The sequence below is a fragment of the Ranitomeya variabilis genome, chromosome 2 (assembly GCF_051348905.1).
Source record: "Ranitomeya variabilis isolate aRanVar5 chromosome 2, aRanVar5.hap1, whole genome shotgun sequence".
NCBI lineage: Eukaryota > Metazoa > Chordata > Amphibia > Anura > Dendrobatidae > Ranitomeya > Ranitomeya variabilis.
The window spans coordinates 14,307,964-14,329,744 of NC_135233.1; the positions used below are offsets into that span (position 1 = coordinate 14,307,964).

Below are 21,781 nucleotides of genomic sequence, written 5' to 3' on the forward strand. Positions count from 1 at the left end.
ATCAGTGGTTATATAAGGAGCAGAGGACTGCCGGGACCTCTAGCCCTGACGAAGAAGGTCCGGAGACCTTTGAAACGCGTAGGCAGTCTTTTGGTCCTGTGCGGCATCCGTCCTCTACTCCTTCTCTTGCTATTCAGGTGACGTCACCCAGATTAGGCCGCCCTTCTGTTTACCGCTCTGCAGCGGTTCCTTTCCGGCCCACGTGCACGGGCCAGCGGCGTTTCAGGTGCGCGGCAGCCAGGCACCGACTAGGGAGGACGCTCCCTATACCCACTGGTGCCCCTGCCGCCCCACGCTTCTTTTTGGTCCGCCCTCCATTGGACGTCCGGAACGCTGGTGATCCTCTTCAGCTTTACACAGTGCCAGCGCTTTCACTACAACTACACTATAACCAGTAAGTGTGCGGCTTGTTAATTTTATTCATTCACACTTCCGCCACACATTTAGATTGTCTTTGAGTCTCCTGTCCCACTGACTGAGTGTGGCAACAGGATATTTTGTGTTGATTTGATGCATGTCTACATAGAAGCATTCAATTACTCGCTGTGACACCCGCATTGTGCTATAGTTGTGCTATTGATCACTAGTATTCTCTACTAGGTTGTGCCCACCGGCTACTGATTTCTTTGCATCATTTTTTGTTCTATGTCCACTTTTTCATTTATTTCTTCTATACCTAGTTAGCGCGGTGTCTTTATTTATTTATTTTCTTTATTTATTTATTTTGGTATTAGGTTTTCCTTTTTTCTCTTTTTTTTTTAACATCTGACATTTGTAACTAGTGGTAGTACATAATTTGGACTCCCTTTAGTTAGCAACTACCTGCCGATAAATGCTAAAAAAAATTGCCAAATAACTCCCCTTAATGCTATTAATGAGAAAATTAGATTTTTGCATTTGCTGTAAATTCCCTTTAAATTTTGATGTGGGACACAGCTCTCACCCTTTTCCTCGTGTTCCTTCCCTTTGATCAGTTCTTGTTGACGGTGGCCTATGTGCTGTTCCTCCCTGTGTTCTGTTCATTTTGTTTTTGTATTATTTTGGTTCGGGATCTTTCCCATTAATTTTGGCATTAAACTGAGCTGCCTGTCTAAGGAGGGGGTATAAACCACCAGGAGGAACTAACACTTTTTTTAGGAAGCCTCCTATATTGGAGAGCGTATACCCACAGTCCTGTTCCCCCTAATTTATTCAACCAAAATGCATTTTACGGTAAGTACAAAAATCCAATTTCACGTATATCCATACTAGCAGTATTTTTTTACAAAATACATTAAAATGCTTCTGTGCAGTATGTTCTGTATTATTATGCTTTTGTCTGCACAGATGTGGAAGGAGCTAGATCTCAGGATCACAGATGCAGCAAACGAGTCCAAAGACAATGTCAATCTTTTACGTGCCCTTGAGCAAGCATGTCAGCCGCTTTACACTCTTGACTTGGTAAGATGTTTTAGGATAATACTCAGAAATGCCGAGCATAGCTGGAAACTCTGTACCTGGCAGAGTCAAGCTAGCTGTCTTAAGTGTATTTCAGAAAAAAAAATAGCAGTGAATGTTTCAGTTACTACAGGTGCTTTTTACAGAATTAGAATATCATCAAAAAGTGAATGTATTTCAGTTCTTCAATACAAAAAGTGAATCTCATATATTCTATAGAGTCATTACACACAGAGTGATCTATTTCACGTGTTTATTTCTGTTAATGACTTTTGGGTTTTCATTGACTGTAAGCCATAATCATCAACATTATCTCAGTAAATTAGAACATTTAGCAAAAAACACCTGCGAAGGCTTCCTAGGCGTTTACAAAGGTCCCTTAGTCTGTTTCAGTAGCTCCACAATCATGGGGAAGACTGCTGACCTGACAGATGTCCAGAAGGCGTCATTGACACACTCCACAAGGAGAGGAAGCCACAAAAGGTCATTGCTAAAGATGCCGGCTGTTCACAGAGTGCTGTATCCAAGCATATTAAAGGAAAGTGGAGTGGAAGGAAAAAAGTGTGGTAGATAAAGGTGCACAAGCAACTGAGATAACCGCAGCCTTGAAAGGATTGTTTAGAAAAGGCCAGTCAAAAATGTGGTGGAGATTCACAAGGAGTGGACGGCTGCTGGAGTCATTGCTTCACCACACACAGACGTCTCCAGGACATGGGCTACAAGTGTCACATTCCTTGTGTCAGCCACTCACGACCAATAGACAACGCCAGAAGCATCTGACCCGGGCCAAGGAGAAAAAGAACTGGACTGTTGTCAGTGGTCCAAGGTGTTGTGTTCAGATGAAAGTAAATTTTACATTTCAAAGTAGATATCTAGACACCAGTGGCGCTTGCTATATTGAATTCTTGCAGCAGATAATGACACAGTACCACTTCTCTGTGTCGTATAATAGAATTAAAGTAAATAATCGTATATCCGCTCTAGAAACAATCCCTTTTTTTTTTTCTTTTTTTTTTACCAATAGCAGTCAAGGGCACCTCTACAATAATCTATTGAGTATTTCACGTCCTATATTAAAATTTACCTTATAAGACACAGTAAAATCTTTAACGAGTGACGGCTTTGGTGAGTTCTGCCGCCGGCCGGGGCAGTGCTTACTACCCGCACTCTCATCGTTAATACACCGGTTTTCAAGAACACCAGTTCAATACCCGGATTCACTGTATGGAGAATCACTGAAGAACCGAGGAACGGAGGAGCTAACTGAGCCACAAGAGGTAAAGAGTTCCTAGTGACACCGAAAATTTTCCTCTAAGAAATTCCCCTGGGTGTTTATGATTTTTAACATGTTTTAATATACATGTGTCTGTATATTATTGAAGGATACTCCATAATACAATCTCATCCCTTAGCGTATATCTGTTTCCAACTAGATCCAATCTGATGAAAATTTCAGTGGTCGCTAGAAGAGTTGGAAGATTTTACTGTGTCTTATAAGGTAAATTTTAATATAGGACGTGAAATACTCAATAGATTATAGTAGAGGTGCCCTTGACTGCTATTGGTAAAAAAAAAAGAAAAAAAAAGAGGGATTATTTCTAGCGCGGATATACGATTATTTACTTTAAATTTTACATTTCTGTTGTGATCCGCTTTTTGGCTCCCCTGGTGGTGGCTGGTGGTACTGGAGACTTGTGTGTGCTTTTCTCCCTCAGCTCACCTGCTTCCATCAGTTTTGGGAGTTCCCTATTTAGCCTTGCTCTCCAGTCACTTCCTTGCCGGTCATCATTGTAACCTGAGTCATTCAGTTGCATGTTCCTGCTACTAGTCTGCTGATCAGCTAAGTGGACTCTTGTCCTTATTGTTTTGTTTTTCTTGTCCAGTTTACAGTTTAGTCATTTCCTGTTACTGGAAGCTCTTGTGGACTGAAATTGCCACTCCTGTGTCATGAGTTGACACAGGAGTCTTAAAGTAATTTCAGGATGGGTTTTTTGAAAGGGTTTTTCAGCTGACCGTGAAGTCCTCTTTTGTATCCTTCCTCTATCTAGTAAGTGGACCTCGCTTTGCTAAATCTACCTTCATACTGTGTATGTCTTTTCCTCTGAACTCACCGTTAATATACGTGGGGGCTACTATCATCTTTGGGGAATTTCTCTAGAGGTAAGCCAGGTCTGTTCCTTCCTCTTCCAGGCGTAGTTAGTTCTCCGGCTGGCGCATGGCATCTAGGCAGCCGTAGGAATGCTTCCTGGCTACTGTTAGTTGTGTGGTAGATTTAGGTCACGGTCAGCTTGAGTTTCCATCACCCGAGAGCTAGTCTGTTATTTTTGTGTTTCTGATGTTCCCATGCCATTGGGGAATCATGACAGTATGACCGGCCGCTGTTAAAGTAATTGGCAGAAGAAAGGAGAGTAAAAGAAGTCTGTAGATTTTTTTTTTTTTTTCCTCTCATGTTTGCTACTTAGTTGGCTCAGTTGTATTTCTGCTCTATTTACAGCCTTGCCTTTCTCTCCTTCTAATCCTTGAATGGCTCTGATCTCTCCGGTTTAAGGATGGACCCTCAGAGTTTGGCTGCAGGTTTAAATAATCTTGCTACGAAGGTTCAGAATTTACAAAATTATGTTATACGTACTCCTATTTCTGAACCTAAGATTCCTACACCAGAGGTATTTTCCGGAGATAGATCTCGGTTTCTGAATTTCAAATGTAATTGTAAATTATTCCTTTCTCTCAGACCTCACTCCTCTGGAGATCCTGTTCAGCAGGTTAAGATTGTGATTTCTTTGCTGCGAGGTGACCCTCAAAATTGGGCATTTTCATTGACACCAGGGGATCCTGCGTTGCTCAATGTGGATGCGTTTTTTCTGGCTTTAGGGTTGCTGTATGAGGAACCTAATTTGGAGATTCAAGCTGAAAAAGCTGTAATAGCCCTGTCTCAAGGGCAAGATGAAGCTGAGATATACTGCCAAAAGTTTCGTAAATGGTCTGTGCTTACTCAGTGGAATGAGTGTGCCCTAGCGGCAAATTTCAGAGAGGGCCTTTCTGATGCCGTTAAGGATGTCATGGTGGGGTTTCCTACGCCCACAGGTCTGAATGAGTCCATGACAATGGCGATTCAGATTGATCGGCGTTTGCGGGAGCGCAAACCCGTGCACCATTTGGCGGTATCTTCTGAAGGGACGCCAGAGAAAATGCAATGTGACAGAATTCTGTCAAGAAGCGAGCGGCAGAATTATAGGCGCAAAAATGGCTTGTGCTTCTACTGTGGTGATTCCGCGCATGTTATATCAGCATGCTCGTACTAGGAAGGTTGACAAGTCTGTTTCTATTGGCACTTTACAGTCTAAATTTCTTCTGTCTGTAACTCTGATTTGTTCATTATCAGTTATTACCGTGGATGCCTATGTGGACTCTGGCGCCGCTCTGAGTCTCATGGATTGGTCCTTCGCCAAGCGCTGTGGGTTTGATTTGGAGCCTCTGGAAGTTCCTATACCTCTGAAGGGTATTGATTCTACACCTCTGGCTTGTAATAGACCACAGTTCTGGACGCAAGTGACTATGCGTATGACTCCAGACCATCAGGAGATGATTCGCTTCCTCGTGTTGTATAATTTACATGATGTTTTAGTGCTTGGATTACCATGGTTACAATCTCATAACCCAGTACTGGACTGGAAAACTATGTCTGTGTTAAGCTGGGGATGTCGGGGGGCTCATGGGGACATACCTTTGGTTCCTATCTCGTCATCTATTCCCTCTGAGATTCCTGCATTTTTGTCGGATTTTGGGGATATTTTTGAAGAGCCTAAAATTGGTTCTCTCCCTCCTCACAGAGAGTGTGATTGCACCATAGATCTGATTCCAGGCAGTAAATTTCCAAAGGGTCGTTTGTTTAACCTATCTGTACCTGAGCATGCTGCCATGCGAGAATATGTTAAGGAGTCCCTGGAAAAGGGACATATTCGTCCTTCTTCATCACCTTTAGGAGCTGGGTTTTTCTTTGTCTCTAAAAAGGATGGCTCGCTGAGGCCTTGTATTGATTATCGACTCCTGAATAAAATTACTGTCAAATATCAGTATCCGTTGCCGCTGCTTACTGATTTGTTTGCTCGCATAAGGGGGGCTAAGTGGTTCTCCAAGATTGATCTCCGTGGGGCGTATAATTTGGTGCGAATTAAGCAAGGGGATGAGTGGAAAACCGCATTTAATACGCCTGAGGGCCACTTTGAGTATTTAGTAATGCCTTTCGGCCTTTCTAATGCGCCTTCAGTTTTTCAGTCCTTTATGCATGATATTTTCCGTGAATATCTGGATAAATTTATGATTGTGTATTTGGACGATATTTTGATTTTTTCTGAGGACTGGGAGTCTCATGTTCAGCAGGTTAGGAGGGTTTTTCAGGTCTTGCGGGAGAATTCTCTGTGTGTAAAGGGTTCTAAGTGTGTTTTTGGGGTTCAAAAGATTTCCTTTTTGGGGTACATTTTTTCCCCTTCTTCTGTTGAGATGGACCCTGTCAAGGTTCGGGCTATTTGTGACTGGACGCAGCCTACTTCTCTAAAGGGTCTTCAGAAGTTCTTGGGCTTTGCTAATTTTTATCGTCGATTTATAACTGGTTTTTCTGGTGTTGCTAAGCCTCTTACGGATTTGACTAAGAAGGGTGCTGATGTTGCCAATTGGTCCTCTGCCGCTGTGGAGGCCTTTCGGGAACTTAAGCGCCGCTTTTCGTCTGCCCCTGTGTTGCGCCAGCCCGATGTCTCTCTCCCCTTTCAGGTTGAGGTCGATGCTTCCGAGATCGGAGCGGGGGCGGTTTTGTCGCAGAAAAGTTCCGATTGCTCAGTGATGAGACCTTGTGCGTTCTTTTCTCAAAAATTTTCTGCCGCCGAAAGAAATTATGATGTCGGTAATCGGGAGCTTTTGGCCATGAAGTGGGCATTTGAGGAGTGGCGTCATTGGCTTGAGGGTGCTAGACATCAGGTGGTGGTTTTGACTGATCACAAGAATCTGATTTATCTTGAGTCTGCCAGGCGCCTGAATCCTAGACAGGCGCGCTGGTCGTTGTTTTTCTCTCGGTTTAATTTTGTGGTCTCATATCTACCAGGTTCTAAGAATGTGAAGGCGGATGCCCTTTCTAGGAGTTTTGAGCCTGATTCCCCTGGTGATTCGGAACCTACAGGTATCCTTAAGGATGGGGTGATATTATCCGCTATTTCCCCAGATCTGCGACGTGCTTTGCAAGAGTTTCAGGCGGATAGACCTGATCGCTGTCCACCTGGTAGACTGTTTGTTCCTGATGATTGGACCAGTAGAGTCATCTCGGAGGTTCATTCTTCTACGCTGGCGGGTCATCCTGGAATTTTTGGTACCAGGGATTTGGTGGCTAGATCCTTCTGGTGGCCATCTCTGTCTCGTGATGTGCGTGTTTTTGTGCAGTCTTGTGATGTGTGTGCTCGGGCCAAGCCTTGTTGTTCTAGGGCTAGCGGGTTGTTGTTGCCCTTGCCTATTCCGAAGAGGCCTTGAACGCACATCTCGATGGACTTTATTTCTGATCTTCCTGTCTCTCAGAGGATGTCTGTTATCTGGGTGGTGTGTGACCGTTTTTCTAAGATGGTTCATTTGGTGCCATTGCCGAAGTTGCCTTCCTCGTCTGAGTTGGTTCCTTTGTTTTTTCAAAATGTGGTTCGCTTGCATGGTATTCCTGAAAATATCGTTTCTGATAGGGGTACCCAGTTCGTTTCTAGATTTTGGCGGGCATTCTGTGCCAGGTTGGGCATTGATTTGTCTTTTTCGTCTGCCTTCCATCCTCAGACTAATGGCCAGACGGAGCGAACTAATCAAACTTTGGAGACGTATTTGAGGTGTTTTGTGTCTGCGGATCAGGATGATTGGGTTGCCTTTTTGCCGTTGGCGGAGTTTGCTCTTAATAATCGGGCCAGTTCTGCCACTTTGGTTTCCCCTTTCTTTTGCAATTCGGGGTTTCATCCCCGTTTTTCTTCTGGTCAGGTGGAGTCTTCGGATTGTCCTGGAGTAGATGCTGTGGTGGATCGGTTGTATCGGATTTGGGAACAAGTGGTGGACAATTTGAATTTGTCCCAGGAGAGGACTCAGCGGTTTGCTAACCGCCAGCGTCGGGTTGGTCCTCGCCTTCGTGTTGGGGACTTGGTGTGGTTGTCTTCCCGTTTTGTCCCAATGAGGGTTTCTTCTCCTAAATTTAAGCCTCGGTTCATCGGTCCCTATAGGATTTTGGAGATTATTAACCCTGTTTCCTTTCGTTTGGACCTTCCGGCATCTTTCGCTATCCATAATGTGTTCCATCGGTCGTTGTTGCGGAGATACGAGGTGCGGGTGGTTCCTTCTGCTGGGCCTCCTGCTCCTGTGCTGGTTGAGGGTGAATTGGAGTACGTTATAGAGAAGATCTTGGACTCCCGTATTTCCAGGCGGAGACTCCAGTACCTGGTTAAATGGAAGGGCTATGGTCAGGAAGATAATTCTTGGGTAACTGCCTCTGATGTTCATGCCTCGGATTTGGTTCGTGCCTTTCATAGGGCTCATCCAGGTCGCCCTGGCGGTTCTTGTGAGGGTTCGGTGCCCCCTCCTTAAGGGGGGGGTACTGTTGTGATCCGCTTTTTTGCTCCCCTGGTGGTGGCTGGTGGTACTGGAGACTTGTGTGTGCTTTTCTGCCTCAGCTCACCTGCTTCCATCAGTTTTGGGAGTTCCCTATTTAGCCTTGCTCTCCAGTCACTTCCTTGCCGGTCATCATTGTAACCTGAGTCATTCAGTTGCATGTTCCTGCTACTAGTCTGCTGATCAGCTAAGTGGACTCTTGTCCTTATTGTTTTGTTTTTCTTGTCCAGTTTACAGTTTAGTCATTTCCTGTTACTGGAAGCTCTTGTGGACTGAAATTGCCACTCCTGTGTCATGAGTTGACACAGGAGTCTTAAAGTAATTTCAGGATGGGTTTTTTGAAAGGGTTTTTCAGCTGACCGTGAAGTCCTCTTTTGTATCCTTCCTCTATCTAGTAAGTGGACCTCGCTTTGCTAAATCTACCTTCATACTGTGTATGTCTTTTCCTCTGAACTCACCGTTAATATACGTGGGGGCTACTATCATCTTTGGGGAATTTCTCTAGAGGTAAGCCAGGTCTGTTCCTTCCTCTTCCAGGCGTAGTTAGTTCTCCGGCTGGCGCATGGCATCTAGGCAGCCGTAGGAATGCTTCCTGGCTACTGTTAGTTGTGTGGTAGATTTAGGTCACGGTCAGCTTGAGTTTCCATCACCCGAGAGCTAGTCTGTTATTTTTGTGTTTCTGATGTTCCCATGCCATTGGGGAATCATGACACATTTCATTTGGAAATCAAGGTTCAGAGTCTGGAGGAAGAGTGGAGAGGCCACAATCCAAGCTGCTGGAGGTCTAGTGTGAAGTTTCCACAATCAGTGATGGTTTGGGGAGCCATGTCATCTGCTGGTGAAGGTCCACTGTGTTTTATCAAGTCCAAAGTCAGCGCAGCCGTCTACCAGGACATTGTAGAGCACTTCATGCTTCCCTCTGCCCACAAGCTTTTTGGAGATGGAAATGTCATTCTCCAGCAGGACTTGGCCCCCGTCCACACTGCTAAAAGTACCAATACCTGGTGTACAAACAACAATATCACTGGGCTTGATTGGCAGCAAACTCGCCTGACCTTAACCCCATAGAGAATCTATGGAGTATTGTCAAGAGGAAGATGAGACACCAGACCAAACAATGGGGGGTACTGTTGTGATCCGCTTTTTGGCTCCCCTGGTGGTGGCTGGTGGTACTGGAGACTTGTGTGTGCTTTTCTGCCTCAGCTCACCTGCTTCCATCAGTTTTGGGAGTTCCCTATTTAGCCTTGCTCTCCAGTCACTTCCTTGCCGGTCATCATTGTAACCTGAGTCATTCAGTTGCATGTTCCTGCTACTAGTCTGCTGATCAGCTAAGTGGACTCTTGTCCTTATTGTTTTGTTTTTCTTGTCCAGTTTACAGTTTAGTCATTTCCTGTTACTGGAAGCTCTTGTGGACTGAAATTGCCACTCCTGTGTCATGAGTTGACACAGGAGTCTTAAAGTAATTTCAGGATGGGTTTTTTGAAAGGGTTTTTCAGCTGACCGTGAAGTCCTCTTTTGTATCCTTCCTCTATCTAGTAAGTGGACCTCGCTTTGCTAAATCTACCTTCATACTGTGTATGTCTTTTCCTCTGAACTCACCGTTAATATACGTGGGGGCTACTATCATCTTTGGGGAATTTCTCTAGAGGTAAGCCAGGTCTGTTCCTTCCTCTTCCAGGCGTAGTTAGTTCTCCGGCTGGCGCATGGCATCTAGGCAGCCGTAGGAATGCTTCCTGGCTACTGTTAGTTGTGTGGTAGATTTAGGTCACGGTCAGCTTGAGTTTCCATCACCCGAGAGCTAGTCTGTTATTTTTGTGTTTCTGATGTTCCCATGCCATTGGGGAATCATGACACATTTCATTTGGAAATCAAGGTTCAGAGTCTGGAGGAAGAGTGGAGAGGCCACAATCCAAGCTGCTGGAGGTCTAGTGTGAAGTTTCCACAATCAGTGATGGTTTGGGGAGCCATGTCATCTGCTGGTGAAGGTCCACTGTGTTTTATCAAGTCCAAAGTCAGCGCAGCCGTCTACCAGGACATTGTAGAGCACTTCATGCTTCCCTCTGCCCACAAGCTTTTTGGAGATGGAAATGTCATTCTCCAGCAGGACTTGGCCCCCGTCCACACTGCTAAAAGTACCAATACCTGGTGTACAAACAACTATCACTGGGCTTGATTGGCAGCAAACTCGCCTGACCTTAACCCCATAGAGAATCTATGGAGTATTGTCAAGAGGAAGATGAGACACCAGACCAAACAATGCAGACGAGCTGAAGGCTGCTATCAAAGCTACCTGGGCTTCCATAACCCCTCAGCAGTGCCACAGGCTGATCGCATCCATGCCACGCCGCAATGATGCAGTAATTGATGCAAAAGGAGCTCGTCCAAGTACTGAGGGCATTTACTGAACATACATTTCAGTAGGCCGAATTGTACTGGAAAACACTAACCAGGTAGACAGGGTTAACACACAGGAATAACAGAAAAGTACAATCATACAAATACACTCACAAAACAACAGCGTGGAAAGCAGAGGGGGTATAGGAAGGGAAAACCAAATGTGATAAGATTCGTAAAAACCCACAATCCAACTCCATGCGGCAATCTCCAGAAAAACTCTCCAACCGCCAACTCCAACCACTGAACTTTCTCCATCACCACCAAACCAGGTGCATATATAGCAGAGGGGAGTGGTCAACACTGAACAGCTGAGACAATTCGGGATGGAGAGCTTCAGGAGAGCTTCAGGAGAGCAACTGAAATGATTTACCCTTGCACTGCCAGCAATGAAAAAGTGTACTGTTGAATAAGATGATGAAGAAGTTCTAATAAGTGGACAAGTTTGTGTACTAGATGTCCCAATCGTCTGACCCCAGTCTGTTGCGGTATCCCTGTGACACTTAGTGTTGTGAATTAGACTTTTTGGCTCCCTCTTGTGGTCACTAGTGGTATGACTCTGGGATTGTCTTTTTTCTGTTTGGCACTCACCTGGGTCGTTAGTCCAGGGGTGTCGCTATATTAACTTCCTGGATCCTTAGTCCAGTGCCTGGCATCGTTGTAATCAGATCCTTCTGTTGCTCCTGTCTGCTGGTCCTGGCTCTTGCAAAATTAAGCTAAGTCTTGCTTCTTTGTTTTTTGAGTTACTTGCTTTGCTACTATTTTTGTCCAGCTTGTACTAAATGTGATTTCTGACCTTGCTGGAAGCTCTAGGGGGCTGGTGTTCTCCCCCCGGCCGTTAGACGGTTCGGGGGTTCTTGAATATCCAGCGTGGATATTTTAATAGGGTTTTTGCTGACCATATAAGTCATCTTACTATATTCTGCTATTAGCTAGTTGGCCTCTCTTTGCTAAATACCTAGCTCATTCTTATGTTTGTCTTTTCCTCTTACCTCACCGTCATTATTTGTTGGGGGCTTGTATCCAACTTTTGGGGTCTTTTCTCTGGAGGCAAGAAAGGTCTTTCTTTTCCCTTCTAGGGTTAGTTAGTTCTCCGGCTGGCGCGAGACGTCTAGAACCAACGTAGGCACGTTCCCCGGCTGCTTCTATTTGTGGTGCTAGGTTTAGATATATGGTCAGCCCAGTTACCACTGCCCTATGAGTTGGTTTTTTGTGTTTGCAGACTTGGTATTGATTCCTGAGACCCTCTGCCATTGGGGTCATAACAGTATGCCAGGCCAACATTGAATGTTTAATGCATTGCAGAAGTGGGATATAAGAAAGGAAATTCTGAATTTTTTTTTTTTCTTTCTTCCTCCCCTTTACCTCTGAGTGGCTTGAGCTTGCTGCAGACATGAATGTCCAGACCTTGATTACAAGTGTGGACCAGCTTGCTGCTCGTGTGCAAAGCATCCAAGATTTTGTTACCAGTGGTCCTATGTCTGAACCTAAAATGCCTATTCCTGAACTGTTCTCTGGAGACCGATTTAAGTTTAGGAATTTCAGGGATAATTGTAAATTGTTTCTATCTCTGAGACCCCGTTCATCTGGAGACTCAGTTCAGCAAGATAAAATTGTTATCTCTTTTTTACGGTGCGACCCTCAGGATTGGGCTTTCTCGCTAGCGCCAGGAGATCCGGCATTGGCAAATATTGATGCGTTTTTTCTGGCGCTCGGATTGCTTTACGAGGAACCCAATCTTGAAATTCAGGCAGAAAAAGCCTTGCTGGCTATTTCTCAGGGCCAGGATGAAGCTGAAGTGTATTGCCAAAAATTTCGGAAATGGTCCGTGCTTACTCAGTGGAATGAGTGTGCTCTGGCCGCAAACTTCAGAAATGGCCTTTCTGAAGCCATTAAGAATGTGATGGTGGGTTTCTCCATTCCTACAAGTCTGAATGATTCCATGGCGCTGGCTATTCAAATTGACCGGCGTTTGCGGGAGCGCAAAACCGCTAATCCTCTGGTGGTGTTGTCTAAACAAACACCTGATTTGATGCAATGTGATAGAATTCAGACCAGAAATGAGCGGAAAAATCATAGACGTCAGAATGGGTTGTGTTTTTACTGTGGTGATTCTACACATGTTATATCAGCATGCTCTAAACGCCTAACAAGGGTTGTTAGTCCTGTCGCCATTGGTAATTTGCAACCTAAATTTATTTTGTCTGTGACTTTAATTTGCTCATTGTCCTCTTACCCTGTTATGGCGTTTGTGGATTCAGGTGCTGCCCTGAGTCTTATGGATCTGTCATTTGCCAAGCGCTGTGGTTTTGTTCTTGAGCCGTTGGTTAATCCTATCCCTCTGAGGGGTATTGATGCTACGCCATTGGCGGAAAATAAACCGCAGTTTTGGACACAGGTAACCATGTGCATGACTCCTGAACATCGGGAGGTGATTCGTTTTCTTGTTCTGCATAAAATGCATGATTTGGTCGTTTTGGGTTTGCCATGGTTACAGACTCATAATCCAGTCTTGGATTGGAAGGCAATGTCTGTGTCAAGTTGGGGCTGTCAGGGTATTCATGGTGATTCCCCGCCGGTGTCTATTGCTTCCTCTAGTCCTTCGGAAGTTCCTGAGTATTTGTCTGATTATCAGGATGTGTTCAGCGAGTCCAGGTCCAGTGTTCTGCCTCCTCATAGGGACTGTGACTGTGCCATAGATTTGATTCCAGGTAGCAAATTTCCTAAGGGAAGACTATTTAATCTGTTTGTACCTGAGCATACCGCAATGCGTTCGTATATCAAGGAATCTCTGGAGAAGGGGCATATCCGTCCTTCCTCTTCCCCTCTTGGTGCGGGATTCTTTTTTGTGGCCAAGAAGGACGGATCTTTGAGACCTTGTATTGACTATCGGCTTTTGAATAAAATCACTGTTAAATTTCAGTATCCTTTGCCTCTGTTGTCAGACTTGTTTGCCCGAATTAAAGGTGCCAAGTGGTTCACCAAGATAGATCTTCGTGGTGCGTACAACCTTGTGCGCATTAAGCGAGGAGATGAATGGAAAACCGCGTTTAATACGCCCGAAGGTCATTTTGAGTACTTGGTGATGCCTTTTTGGCTCTCTAATGCCCCTTCAGTGTTTCAGTCCTTTATGCATGATATTTTCCGGAAGTATCTGGATAAATTTATGATCGTTTATCTGGATGATATTCTGTTTTTTTCTGATGACTGGGACTCGCATGTAGAGCAGGTCAGGATGGTGTTTCAGGTTTTGCGTGAGAATGCTTTATTTGTTAAGGGCTCAAAGTGTCTCTTTGGAGTACAGAAGGTTCCCTTTTTGGGGTTTATTTTTTCCCCTTCTGCGGTGGAGATGGACCCAGTCAAGGTCTGTGCTATTCATGATTGGACTCAACCCACGTCAGTTAAGAGTCTTCAGAAGTTCTTGGGTTTTGCTAACTTCTACCGTCGTTTTATTGCTAATTTTTCTAGCATTGCTAAACCTTTGACGGATATGACCAAGAAAGGTTCTGATGTTGCTAACTGGGCTCCTGCAGCCGTGGAGGCTTTCCAGGAGTTGAAGCGCCGGTTTACTTCGGCGCCTGTTTTGTGCCAGCCTGATGTCTCACTTCCCTTTCAGGTTGAAGTGGATGCTTCTGAGATTGGGGCAGGGGCCGTTTTGTCGCAGAGAGGCCCTGGTTGCTCTGTGATGAGACCTTGTGCCTTTTTCTCGAGGAAGTTTTCGCCTGCTGAGCGGAATTATGATGTTGGCAATCGGGAGTTGTTGGCCATGAAGTGGGCATTTGAGGAGTGGCGTCATTGGCTCGAGGGTGCTAAGCATCGTGTGGTGGTCTTGACTGATCACAAAAATCTGATGTATCTCGAGTCTGCTAAACGCCTGAATCCTAGACAGGCCCGCTGGTCATTGTTTTTCTCCCGTTTTGACTTTGTGGTCTCGTATTTACCAGGTTCAAAGAATGTGAAGGCTGATGCTCTTTCAAGGAGCTTTGTGCCTGACTCTCCGGGAGTCGCAGAACCAGTTGGTATTCTTAAAGAGGGAGTTATCTTGTCAGCCATTTCTCCGGATTTGCGACGTGTGTTGCAGAGATTTCAGGCTGGTAGACCTGACTCTTGTCCACCTGACAGACTGTTTGTTCCTGATAAGTGGACCAGCAGAGTCATTTCCGAGGTTCATTCCTCGGTGTTGGCAGGGCATCCGGGAATTTTTGGCACCAGAGATCTGGTGGCTAGGTCCTTTTGGTGGCCTTCCTTGTCACGGGATGTGCGGTCGTTTGTGCAGTCCTGTGGGACTTGTGCTCGAGCTAAGCCTTGCTGTTCGCGTGCCAGCGGGTTGCTCTTGCCCCTGCCTGTCCCGAAGAGGCCTTGGACACACATTTCCATGGATTTCATTTCAGATCTCCCGGTGTCTCAGGGCATGTCTGTCATCTGGGTGGTATGTGATCGCTTTTCTAAGATGGTCCATTTGGTACCTTTGCCTAAGCTGCCTTCCTCTTCCGATCTGGTTCCTGTGTTCTTTCAGAATGTGGTTCGTTTACACGGCATTCCTGAGAATATTGTGTCTGACAGAGGATCCCAGTTTGTTTCCAGGTTCTGGCGATCCTTTTGTGCTAGGATGGGCATTGAGTTGTCGTTTTCGTCTGCCTTTCATCCTCAGACTAATGGACAAACGGAGCGAACTAATCAGACTCTGGAGGCTTATTTGAGGTGTTTTGTTTCTGCGGATCAGGATGATTGGGTGACCTTCTTGCCGTTGGCTGAGTTTGCCCTTAATAATCGGGCTAGTTCCGCTACATTGGTTTCGCCATTTTTCGGCAACTCTGGTTTCCATCCTCGTTTTTCCTCGGGACATGTGGAGCCTTCTGACTGTCCTGGGGTGGATTCTGTGGTGGATAGGTTGCAGCAGATCTGGAATCATGTGGTGGACAACTTAAAGTTGTCACAAGAGAAGGCTCAGCGTTTTGCCAACCGCCGCCGCGGTGTGGGTCCCCGACTTCGTGTTGGGGATTTGGTATGGCTGTCTTCTCGATTTGTTCCTATGAAGGTCTCCTCTCCTAAATTTAAGCCTCGCTTCATCGGTCCTTACAAGATATTGGAAATCCTTAATCCTGTGTCCTTTCGCTTGGATCTTCCTGTGTCGTTTGCCATTCACAACGTGTTCCATAGGTCTTTGTTGCGGCGGTACGTTGTACCTGTGGTTCCTTCTGTTGAGCCTCCTGCTCCGGTGTTGGTTGAGGGCGAGTTGGAGTACGTGGTGGAGAGGATCTTGGATTCTCGTCTCTCCAGGCGGAGGCTTCAGTATCTGGTCAAGTGGAAGGGCTATGGTCAGGAGGATAATTCCCGGGTGGTTGCCTCTGATGTGCATGCGGCCGATTTAGTTCGTGCCTTTCACGCTGCTCATCCTGATCGCCCTGGTGGTCTTGGTGAGGGTTCGGTGACCCCTCCTTAAGGGGGGGGTACTGTTGTGAATTAGACTTTTTGGCTCCCTCTTGTGGTCACTAGTGGTATGACTCTGGGATTGTCTTTTTTCTGTTTGGCACTCACCTAGGTCGTTAGTCCAGGGGTGTCGCTATATTAACTTCCTGGATCCTTAGTCCAGTGCCTGGCATCGTTGTAATCAGATCCTTCTGTTGCTCCTGTCTGCTGGTCCTGGCTCTTGCAAAATTAAGCTAAGTCTTGCTTCTTTGTTTTTTGAGTTACTTGCTTTGCTACTATTTTTGTCCAGCTTGTACTAAATGTGATTTCTGACCTTGCTGGAAGCTCTAGGGGGCTGGTGTTCTCCCCCCGGCCGTTAGACGGTTCGGGGGTTCTTGAATATCCAGCGTGGATATTTTAATAGGGTTTTTGCTGACCATATAAGTCATCTTACTATATTCTGCTATTAGCTAGTGGGCCTCTCTTTGCTAAATACCTAGCTCATTCTTATGTTTGTCTTTTCCTCTTACCTCACCGTCATTATTTGTTGGGGGCTTGTATCCAACTTTTGGGGTCTTTTCTCTGGAGGCAAGAAAGGTCTTTCTTTTCCCTTCTAGGGTTAGTTAGTTCTCCGGCTGGCGCGAGACGTCTAGAACCAACGTAGGCACGTTCCCCGGCTGCTTCTATTTGTGGTGCTAGGATTAGATATATGGTCAGCCCAGTTACCACTGCCCTATGAGTTGGTTTTTTGTGTTTGCAGACTTGGTATTGATTCCTGAGACCCTCTGCCATTGGGGTCATAACACTTAGACTGCAGAGATCGATAAATATCTTATAAGTATCCATTAAAAAGTCACTTTGGAAACACCCTGACTTTGGATTTATTTTCTGCACCCTAGAAAATTAGAGAGCTACATAGGGATGTATAGTCTGTTTATTGGGTGTCATGTAGTAATGTAGGCAAAGTAGAAGTGTTAAGTAGAAGTGTTAAGCTGAATTTTGTACACCTTTAGTAATGTTTTAGTTCATAAAGTCCATTTATAACCATAAAATATATATTTTTTATGAATATTGTTTTTTTTCTTCTCGTTTTTCAAATTAACATTTTTATCGAAATATTTTTTTTTTTACATACAAAAGAAATCATAATTTCAACAAACATATTCAAGGCTTTTAGAACTACAGGAGATCTGTTGAGGTGTTACCTCACAAAGTACACCACCTACATAAGTCAAAATTGTTGGTAGCCCTCGTTTAATTAAAGAAAGACCCACAGCGGTCACAGAAATAACTTGAATCTGACAAAAGTAATAATAAAAGATCTATAAAAATGAATAAATGAAAGTCAGACATTGCTTTTCAACCATGCTTCCACGAGGGGTACCAAGAATTTTGACCATGTGTGTATAAGTCATCATTGCAAAGCCCAGAAATTATTATGCAGCCAGTACTTGAACATAGTAACATCAGGTTACATCAGGGCTGAATATTGTTTTTTAACCTTCTAGGCTTCAATGGTTATTGGCGTGCCAAAGCTGCTGAATGTGATGCAGGCCATCTATAGTGTTTCTACGTACTACCAAACATCAGAACGTATCACAAAACTTTTCATGAAGGTAAATTGATTGGTTTTATAACTTGAAAACTTAAATGAACTGGTGGTATGTTAGGAACCATTCAGCCTGAGTGGGATTTTGGAGTGGATTCTGCTCCCAAAACCACATCAAAAACCATGTGTGTACAGCACTGTGCACTTACAATTGCTCATTTTGCCTTTCTACCCGGCTAATTCTTCTGTTTTCCATTAGGTCCATGACATCACATGGTTAATAACTGACAAGCTGAATCCTAAGCTCTATGTAGATACAAAATGTCAATTTTCCCTGCATGAGTCATCAGTCACTGCCAAAATCAATGGCAGGGATAGGATCAGAGCAGCTGGGTCAGGAGTTGAGGGGACTGACTTCTGCACGAACAAGAGGCTTCCAGTTTCTACCTAGATCAGAGAAAAGTGAAGAATTAGCTGGGTAGAAAGGCAAAATAAGCAATAGTAAGTACACAGTGCTATATAAGTGATAACTGCAATATATTAAGAGGATAAAAATGTTGAATAGAGGAGAAGGAGGAGCGCTTCTTTAAATGCTCTTTCAATAATCATTAGCCGTGATTCTCTGGCACCTGCGCAGAATAAGGATGAGACACTGCCCATAGAGGGGCCGATAAGGTACCCATGACCACGCGAGTGCAGGGCGCAGGTCCGGGATTCCAGGCCACAGCTGCACATCACATGGCACTGTGGCGTGTGGGAGAGGGGTTGTATGCAGACATTTCCTCCAGGCACATAATGTCCCGGAGCCCGGAAGAAATTAACATAAAAGATTAAAACTCTATTTCTCAACAACTAGACCGCAGCTATGAGGCATACAGGTAAGGCTATTTTAGCCATTCTATTACCTGTATGCCCATATTAATAGCTTAAAAGCGCCCAGGGGGTGACAGATTCCTTTTAACAGACACACCAAAGAAAGCGCTATAAAACTTGGGTCTTTAAAGCACTGATTTAATGTGCTGTTTTTCTAGCCAGAAACATCCATGTCAAAACTTTTTTGTGTAAACGTAGCCTAAGGGTTTGATCACACAATGTCTTTTTGTTTAGCTGAAACTCCAAGTTTTTGATGAGTTTAAGCTCCTGAGGAGGATTTAGAGTTTCATCTCAGTGGGTTGTGTACACGACGGCTAAGGTGGATTTGCTGTCATTCGTCTCCACCTCCCAGCATCCCATACGCTATCATTCCCTATCATTGCTTCACTGCGCTATATAACTGCTTCATTTTCGTGTTTTACCTGAGAACCCCCAGTGCATGCTGGGATGCTCAAAACTGCCATCACAGAGTATTGGATGCTGTTGCTACCGCAGCCAGGGTCCGCACCCTGAAATGAAGCACTGTCACTGACAGATGTTCGGTGCTGGCCTTGTCCCTTCTATATTGAGCATGTGTCGGCTGTCAATTCCAGCAATATGTTTTTTAGGATCTTGTCACTGTGCAATATTCTTTGTAATGCACAGTGGCAGTGCACTTTCTTACTCTGATAAGAAGTTACGAGCCAGCAAGAGAGTGCACTGTCAGAGCGCATTGAAAGAGGAAAACCCAGCTCAACGGGTTTTCTTCCAATGTGCACTGACAATGTTCTCTCTTGCTGGCTTGTCATTTCTCTTCAGAGTCAGCAATGTAGTGCGCTGTCACTGTGCATGCTACTTATGATTATATTGGCACCAAATATTTGCCCAATGTTATGATTGGGAAAATTACAGTGAAATGCATGGGATAAAATCTGTGTCAAATCCTAAATATGTGAATGGACAACCAAGTCCAATTCATCATTCGTGTTGCTTTTACTTATTTATTTTTTTCAAGTAAAATTTTGGAGTTTTGGCTTTTTTTTTTATTTTTGTGCCAAATTCATTATGGCGTCTCTACCATTTTTGCACGGTTTTCTTTCAGCCTTTGTCCTTTTTGGTTGTCTGACGTTATGAGCGTGTTTTCATCATCAGGAGGTTTTCTGTTAATTCGTCATGTGCGACGTTTCAAAAAAAAAAAAAAAAAATGTACGCAATGGTACTCCACAATCCTAGTGGAGTATAAAATCTGTCTTACAGCATTTTTTTTGTTTTTTTGAAGATTACCATACCTCATTTTAAAGCCTATTGAAGAAATTATACAAAGGTTTACTCTAAAAAGCTTAAAAATATTCAGAGATAAGTATATTAAATTTGCACCAAATTCATTGAACTTTGCATGCCATTTTGATAAATTTGACACCAAGTCCATCAGAAAAAAAAATAAACATGACAACTTAAAATATGAGCGACAAGGCCTGTCATAGCTGCATGTTTCACAAATTCAGTGTATGTGGGTGCAATCAGCAGAGGATCTTCCACAAAATGGTCATGTCGCAGGTTGAGGACGGCTCCTGTGATGGTCGCTGACCGCAAGGCTTGTAACGGTGATGAGGAATTGAAACACAAAGTATATTACCGCTCAACGGTTCGTAAAGCCAGCTTTAGGTTATGTTCACACATTGCAGATTTTGGGCACAGATTTGCACGTGGAAACCTTGCAGCAGAATACAGTACTGCTTAGCTGAGCTCCAGATCTACAACCTTACATCCATACATGTGTGTGTGTTACCATCTGAGAGACACGGATACTTTGTTTTTTTCCCAGATGTAATCCTATTTGCTTTCGTTTTTTTCACTGAAGATGGAGTTGTAAAGGTTTTTTTTATTTTATCCATTAACGCTAAACAATGTATCAGAATTACAATATCTGTCTCCAGTGTCACTTGTTTGACACGAATCCCATAAACTTTAATGGCTGAGTTTTGATCTGCAAAACAGATGAGAATGCGACCTGCTCTGGATCCTGCAGACCAGAGACACAGATCCGTTTTTAAAGTGTGCTGTCAAAGAAGAGAAACGGACAGCACGAGGATGTGTCACACGGAGGTGTGAATGTCGCCTTAGGTGGCTGCACTTTCCCTAGTGCCTTGACTATAAACAAGCATGGAATGCTGAGGGATTTCAGCTCTGAAGCTATAAAATGTGGACATACAATAATTTGTTATTCTTATCATTTAAATTGTATTTCTAGGTCACAAATCAAATAATTACTGCCTGTAAAGCATATATTACTGAAAGGGCAAGACTAAACATTTGGGATCAAGATGTAAGAACTGCAATGGTAAAAATTCGGGTAAGTAATGACATTTAATTTAATTAGTTCTTTTACAATGTCCATTTTTCCCATATGCAAAAACTGATGGAAGTTTCCTAACCTAGCATCACATGCCCATTTTTAGATGTCCATGTTTTACATACCTGTTCTTTCAGTGTATTTTGTAGATACAACATGCAGCCGTTATAGTCAGGGGGATGAAGGACTTGATCCAAAACGCACTTTGGGGCGCCTTCCTGCACTCTGCTTCATTACAAGTGCAGGCACTTATTTATGTCTCAATAAAATCATGTTTATTTTCCTCCCAATTTACCACACTTGGAGTAAGCATTATTTTTACTTTCCTAGGCAAAAGTAAACATGAGCTGACAGTGGAAAATATGAAAATGATTATTTACTTTTTAATTTCTCATAAATACCATTGGGGGACCCAGGACCTCTGTATACACCCTGCCGCTAGGCTCAGTTCTAGGTAGGAAAATAGAGTTGTCTCTGCCTGGTGAGCTGTACCCTGTCCTCAGACACCAGGCAGACTTTACTGTGTGTATCTGTGGCAGCCTACTGCTAAGGACTGTGGAAGTTCAGAACCCAAAGATTAAGGGTCACATCACATTGCACACAGGATTAGGCTGGGTTCAGACAAGCAGATTTTTCTCCGTATTGTCATGTGTATTCCTTCCTTGTGTCCATCCACATATCCTTTTCTTGCATCTGTTTTTCTGCATCAGCAGTTATAAAAATCTACAAATCCAAATTCAGCTCTATATGTTAATAATTGCAATGTAGCTGTAAAAATAACAAAAAAAGAAACAAATGCAAAAGAAGTGATCCATAAGGGATCCTCTTTCTCTTGCGCACCCATAGCTTTTAGGGTATGTGCACACGCTGCGGATTTTGCTGCGGATCTGCAGCGTTTCAGCAGCTGCGGATCCGCAGCGGTTTCCCATGCATTTACAGTACCATGTAATGCTATGGGAAATGAAATCCGCAGTGCACATGCTGCGGAAAATTCTTTGTGCGGAATCCGCAGCGGTTTTTCACCTGCTCCAATAGGAAACTGCAGGTGAAAAACCGCAGCGGAAACCGCAATAAAAACCGCGATAAATCCGCAGTAAAAACCGCAGTGGTTTTGCACTGCGGATTTATCAAAACCGCTGCGGAAAATTCCGCAATGGAATCCGCAGCGT

General features: G+C 44.2%; 1 protein-coding gene across 6 annotated transcripts in view; it reads left to right on the forward strand.

Moving 5' to 3' along the window:
• Window positions 1-21,781, forward strand: part of DNAH8 (dynein axonemal heavy chain 8) — a 411,047-nt gene that overhangs the window by 93,274 nt on the left and 295,992 nt on the right. For 5 of the 6 annotated variants that reach the window (XM_077282008.1, XM_077282010.1, XM_077282011.1 and 2 more), the window contains 3 exons: window positions 1,327-1,440; window positions 17,367-17,474; window positions 20,511-20,612. In XM_077282008.1, coding sequence (XP_077138123.1) covers window positions 1,327-1,440; window positions 17,367-17,474; window positions 20,511-20,612 — 324 coding nt within the window. Of the gene's footprint in view, window positions 1-1,326; window positions 1,441-17,366; window positions 17,475-17,815; window positions 17,909-20,510; window positions 20,613-21,781 lie in introns of those variants that run through there. The other variant, XM_077282012.1, reaches the window with a different exon arrangement.